This window comes from Arachis duranensis, chromosome 3 (assembly GCF_000817695.3).
Source record: "Arachis duranensis cultivar V14167 chromosome 3, aradu.V14167.gnm2.J7QH, whole genome shotgun sequence".
Classification (NCBI taxonomy): Eukaryota; Viridiplantae; Streptophyta; class Magnoliopsida; order Fabales; family Fabaceae; genus Arachis; species Arachis duranensis.
In genome coordinates, this window is record NC_029774.3 from 134,404,763 (window position 1) to 134,411,055 (window position 6,293).

The following is a 6,293-nucleotide window of genomic DNA, read 5'->3' on the forward strand; positions in this document are numbered from 1 at the left end:
AAGAAAGGATAGACATGAAATTTATCTAAGGTTTGAGAAATTAAATATTTTATATTTGAATGAATATTCTATTCGACTCTTAATAATTATTTTTTTTTGTCAAGAGCTTCATTATTTTTGAAGTAATTGTCTGGAGATATTTTAAATTTTTTTTATTATATTTTAGAAGAAGGCTTCCATGAGTTGAACATATATATGCTCGGCGTCAATTGAAAACAATGTTTTGTTTTGAAAAAAGATGTGAATGGAAAACGTAGATGTGGAAGCTTCGATGCGCCGACCGGATGTTAAAATCCAAGTTATAACCACTAAGAAGAAGATAAGTGGTGAGTTGTAATCGGGCTCAGTGATACGACGGTGCTGTACAAATTTCCACATTGTTTCTTGTTCAACGCCATTCAGTTGATCAATATTAAAACCTGTATTATTATATTAATTGAAGAAAATCTTATGTCTTAGATTGTTCAAGTTGTGATATTGATGGTTTGATGAATCAAAAAAATTAAGAGAGAAAGAAAAATAATAAAAATTTAATTTGAAAAAAGAAGAAAGAGGAGGAAATTTGGTAGAAATGTGGAGTGTTGTGTGGATGGAAGTGGCACTACTTAATAGAAGGGGCGGGTAAGTCAGTTGGATTAGGCACAGTGCAGTGAATAATAAATAGCTTCCTTTTTGGGTAGGTACCGTACCAATCCTCCATTGCGAATATGAGTCAGTGTTTGGTGAAATTATCGGATCAAATTCCACTACACTTAATTCCCATCCCTTCCTTACGCATCCTGTTAATTAATTGTTAGGTAAAGTTTCTTATGTAGTAGTAGTAATAATTTCGGTTATTTACCGAATAGGGTAAACAAAAATGATGATGATAGATTGATTAATGAATAACGTGAAAAGGAAAAAGACAAGACACGTTTAAAAGAAGAATAAGTAAGTAGTGTGTGAAGTGCACACACTGTGGGCTCGTAATGGCGAAGGAGAAAGCAGGTGTCGTTTTATGGGTTTCTCATTCTCTCTCAACTCTCTTGCGGGTAAAGCAAAGCAATCTCTAACACCAAACACCAATGCCGTGTGGGTTAGCCTCCTCTCTTCTCAATCTTAACCTTCTTAATTGCGCCACCCATTCCCACTTTTAATTACCATAACATAACCCCCTCTTTTCTTCTTTTTATTTATTTCAAACAAAATAAATTAAATAAATCATATGCCTTTATGCCTAGGTAAGCATAGTGCCAAGGGATAATATTATGTTATATGATTCTTTGTTTCTTTCTTTCTTATTCGTCAATAATAATATGATGATGACTATGGGGTCTGTTCTCTATGCCTTCTCAATCTTGATCTCGGCATCATAAGATTTTCAATCATATGTGAATTCCACTTATCCAATTCAACTCTTTCTTTTCAACTTTTTCCAATATTGAATGTGGTGTTGCAGAACGTTTTCTTGAAGGCAAGATTCATCATCACTTGCTTTGCTTTGCTTTGCTTTTTGGGGGAACTTGAATGAAAGCTGAATTTTGTGGTATCAACGCCTTTTCTTCTTTTCTGATTGTTTTCTTTAACTGATTTACTTTATTTCTTTTGTGGGGTGGGGTTCAAGCCTCAGATCAGGGCCTCAGGGGGAAGATCAATAGTAAAAATTGATTTTTTTTTCCCTCTTTATTTTGTGGGGTAATTTTTTAAGAATAAAATCATCTTTTAAAGTTTTGAGCTTGGAGAGAATAAGTTCAAAGAAGAGACAAGCTGACATCAAAAGATCAGAAACCCAGATGTGGAAAATTACAAGCAAGGATTGATTCGAACCTTCTCTTACATGACATAAAAAGTATCCTATGTCCTGCAACACTGCAACTCTCTTTGCTTGTAATTTGTGAACAAGTGAACATATGTTAACTTTTCTAGTCCTCATATTCATTCAAATCAGCTATATAACAGATTCTTGTTTGCTTGCCTCAGCTATAGTATAGTAATGCACTTCTCCCATTCTTGTGCTAAATTATAACAATGAATTTGCTGTTGTGAGTTCAATAGTTGTCTCCTATTTGTGTATTCATTTTGTTGCTGTTAATTTGCAGGAAAAGATGGCAACTTTAGTTGAGCCTCCTAACAAAATTAAGCCAAAGGGAAAGCATTATTATACAATATGGCAAACATTGTTCGAGATTGATACCAAGTACATTCCAATCAAGCCGATTGGTCGAGGTGCATATGGCGTGGTTTGCTCTTCCATCAATAGGGAGACTAATGAGAAGGTGGCAATCAAGAAGATTGGCAATATCTTTGATAACTGTATTGATGCGCTGAGGACTTTGAGAGAGGTGAAGCTGCTAAGGCATATCCGGCACGAGAATGTCATTGCTTTGAAGGATGTGATGATGCCAATCCAGAGGACGAGCTTTAAGGATGTTTACTTGGTCTATGAACTCATGGATACAGATCTTCACCAAATTATTAAGTCTTCGCAGCCACTCTCCAATGATCATTGCAAATATTTCTTGTTTCAGGTACAAACCAGACTATTATGGACCTATTTCTACCTGTTTAGATATGGTTTCTAAAGCATTTATGGTTGTGGCCATTCTTGGAGTTTCGTAAATGTATAACACATATTCATAACAACTTTGGTTTGGGTTCAGAGTACACTCAAAGTACACTCTCATATGGATTAACTTTGCCTTTTGTGAATTCACCTTTTTCGTTTGTGAACATGTAACTCTGTGGTTTGAGTGTTTGTGGTAATTAAGTTACTGCTTTCAGTTCCATTAGTTTCCAGGTGAAGAAGTAGCATATACTATCATTAATTCATTATGTAGACCAGTGAAGTCTAGGGAAGGGGTATTTGCAGTTCTTTACTTCAGGTTTCTTATTGGCTTTTCATTTAGGTCGTTTTAAGTATTTTTAGCTAGAAGATTGCAGCATCCTGTTTCATTTGGATTTTTAATTTTTGAATTTCTAGTTCTTTTTCATTTTTTATGTGTTAACTATCATTAATGCCAATACAAATCATAAAATCTTTTCAGCTGCTTCGAGGTCTCAAATACCTTCATTCTGCGAATATTCTGCACCGGGACTTGAAACCTGGAAATCTGCTGGTTAATGCCAATTGTGATTTGAAGATATGTGACTTTGGCCTTGCGCGAACCAATGGAGCTGAGGGCCAGTTCATGACAGAGTATGTTGTCACCCGCTGGTATCGGGCTCCAGAGCTCCTGCTTTGCTGTGAAAACTATGGAACCTCTATTGATGTATGGTCAGTGGGATGCATTTTTGCTGAGATTCTTGGAAGAAAGCCAATCTTCCCAGGAAGTGAGTGCCTCAACCAGCTGAAACTGATCATAAGTGTACTTGGAAGCCAGCAAGAGTCTGATCTTGCATTTATTGATAACCAGAAGGCTAGGAGGTTTATCAGATCACTGCCGTATACAAGGGGTAGACCCTTTGCTCAACTATTTCCACAAGCCGACCCATTAGCAATTGATTTGTTGCAAAAGATGCTAGTATTTGATCCAACTAAGAGAATTTCTGTCTTAGAAGCACTCCAGCATCCGTATATGGCTGGCCTGTATGATCCAAGACTTAACCCTCCTGCTCAAGTTCCAGTCAATCTTGACATAGACGAAAACTGGGGCGAAGAGATGATTAGAGAAATGATGTGGAATGAGATGCTTCAGTATCATCCTGAAGCTGCTTCTGCCAATGTTTGAAGGTTATTCTTCCAAGGCTTCTAGACATTTTTTGTGTCTAGAAGTAGTTCTGTTTTTCCATAGGGAAAAATATCTTAAGGACTTAGCTGCCAAATTTTGTACTTGCATAAAAAGACTGTTTATTTTGTTAGATGTCCCCATAAGGTAAAATGTCATCTTGTAACTGAAGTTGTAAATATCCGTGCTTACTGTTCTAGTCATGTGGTAAATTTCTGCTTGCAATGTTTCTTGTTCTTTAGCTGTTTCCCTGAATTATAGAGGACTGCCTCCAGATATATCCTGATCAAGCTATTCTGTATAACATGGAAGTGAATTACTACCTGGTTTTCAATGGCAGTATCATTTTATGTAACCAAAATGCTCTTGATTGTTTACCAATTTTCACATTGTGATCTTGTGTTTATGAAGGACCTGCATAAGGGGCATATTTGTATTACAGTATATAAGCTGCCACAGGTTTTGAGATCCTTTGAGCTTGTAATTCTCCAATCTAAATCAGTTGATATGGAAAATTTTAGTTACATGAATTATGAGTTTTCTGTGACATTCAATTATGAGGAGTTTAATGAGATTATGAAGCAGGTAAAGCCTCCGGTTAATTATGTACCGCATTTCCTTGCTAGCAATTCACCATTAATGGATGCTATCTTACTTTGCATAGAGATAACTGTGTTATCCCCTGTAAGAGGTAATGTTACAAGAAAGATATCAGAGTTTTATTTTTTTTACAAACATACTTTTTACTCTGTTTCAAGTATTTTATATATATTTTTAACTCCGCCTATGTTACACTTGCAGTACATAGCCGGTCCCAAGCCTGGATAAAGGAGGAGGGTTGTGTTAAGTCTTCGACAACCAACATTAAAACATAGTCGAATCCCCATGACATGTTGTTGTATTTCTCTAATACCTAACAGACCAAATTAGACATAGTTTGAGTCACATGTATAGGATTAAATTCTTATAAAGCGAGAAAATGAGAGTCTAATCACCCCTAACTCAAGATAGTGAAGCTCACATATGTTAAACCTCTTACTTCCAAAATCGCAATGCAAAAGACTACTAAAACATCCATCTAGCATTCTCTGTCTTTTATATACAAGTGTTACTATTTTCTAACAGACATCCAGCTGTGGTGATGTTTTCTTTTCCACAAAGGAATAATTCACATTTTTATATAGTTTGAAACAAAAACTTCACAGAGAGAGAGAGAGAGAGAGAGACACACACACACACACACAAACTCATTGGCAAGTTGAGTAGTAGCTTGGTTTAAGCATTTTGTTCCAAAATATATAATAAATTCATATTCAAAATTTCAGAGGATGGTTTTTATGGGGAACAATGTTACAAGTCTCATAATAAGAACTTTGGTCTCTAATACTCATAATAAGTTAAGTGGGGGTGGCAAATTCTTGTAATTTTATTGCTTGAAAAAAAGTAATTCTGAGTTGGAATATGCCAGCAAGAGCAAGAGATGCTCCTTCTCCTAATCTGACATAGATGATGAAACATCAACAGGGGCCAGTCACAATCAGCACCTGACATTGTGAAAATGGATTAACAAACTCATCAACCACTGCATGTGCTTGCTTACTTGATTATTCTCCCTTCATAACACTAATTAGAAACGCAACAATCATCAGTCGTTTTATTAATTGACAAATATGGGTAATAATAAATCTTTAGTATATATCATGTATATCCAATTTATCCATGCAATATTATTATTATTATATTATAGCAGCCTTTCTGTATGTAACTATTTAATTGCACTCCAAAAAATAAATATCTCCATGGATATATATAATTAAATTATATTGCAGATTATTTTGAGTCAAAGAAAAAGATTAGCTGAAGCTAGCAGCAGCCATCTTTCCTGGGATAGATAATTAGACTTAAAGTTGTATATGTGAGTGTACCACGTGAAAAGCATTTGTCTGAGTGAGTTTCCAATAGAGAGTAGAATATATGAGAAAGAAAGGGTCATTAGTGTGTTACTATGTTGAAAAAAAAAAATTTGGCTGGCGAAGGTGATGTCAATGCAATGACTTAAGGGATAAGGTTCTTACAAGTTGTAAAATGAATGAATGTACATTCTCGATTTGAAGCTTCTGAGAAACAACTAAATAACACAAAAAATATATATTAAATAAGATGAAAACTTGGGTGACGGTGAGACCCAATAAGCTGGTTTTAATTATGATTACAGTACTGATTTCAGTTATTAACTTCACATAAAATTAATTTCACTTGAATTTTTACTTATGGTTTATGAGTGTCAAAGTTACAAATATTATGGAAAGAAAAGAATAATATATCTAATGTAATCTAATTAGTTTGAAATAGTGATAAATGAAAATTATTATAATTATATGTGTATATATATGAAAAGTTTTATGGTGGTATTAGTTTTGGTGATTAAAAATGATATAAGTTTAATTTATAAATAAAATACTAACACATGACATGATAAATTTATGATTAAAATAATTCTATCTCTCTTATAATTTTTTATGATTATTTTTATTAAAATAATTTTTTATAATTATTTTTATAATTATAAAGAATAATTTTAAAAAATAA

At 34.1% G+C, this 6,293-nt stretch overlaps 1 protein-coding gene across 7 annotated transcripts; it reads left to right on the forward strand.

Moving 5' to 3' along the window:
- The first annotated feature begins 927 nt into the window (after positions 1-927).
- Positions 928-3,929, forward strand: LOC107482252 (mitogen-activated protein kinase 7). 7 transcript variants are annotated; one of them, XM_016102683.3, is made up of 4 exons: positions 989-1,075; positions 1,439-1,525; positions 2,079-2,507; positions 3,024-3,929. In XM_016102683.3, the coding sequence occupies exons 3-4, from the start codon at positions 2,085-2,087 to the stop codon at positions 3,705-3,707; spliced, it is 1,107 nt and encodes a 368-aa protein (XP_015958169.1). In that variant the 5' UTR covers positions 989-1,075; positions 1,439-1,525; positions 2,079-2,084; the 3' UTR covers positions 3,708-3,929. The 7 variants fall into 7 exon arrangements, with proteins under 7 accessions (XP_015958168.1, XP_015958174.1, XP_015958169.1 ...); XM_016102682.3 differs by lacking the exon at positions 1,439-1,525 and having other exon boundaries at positions 928-1,075; XM_016102688.3 differs by lacking the exon at positions 1,439-1,525 and having other exon boundaries at positions 958-1,071.
- The last annotated feature ends 2,364 nt before the right edge of the window (positions 3,930-6,293 follow it).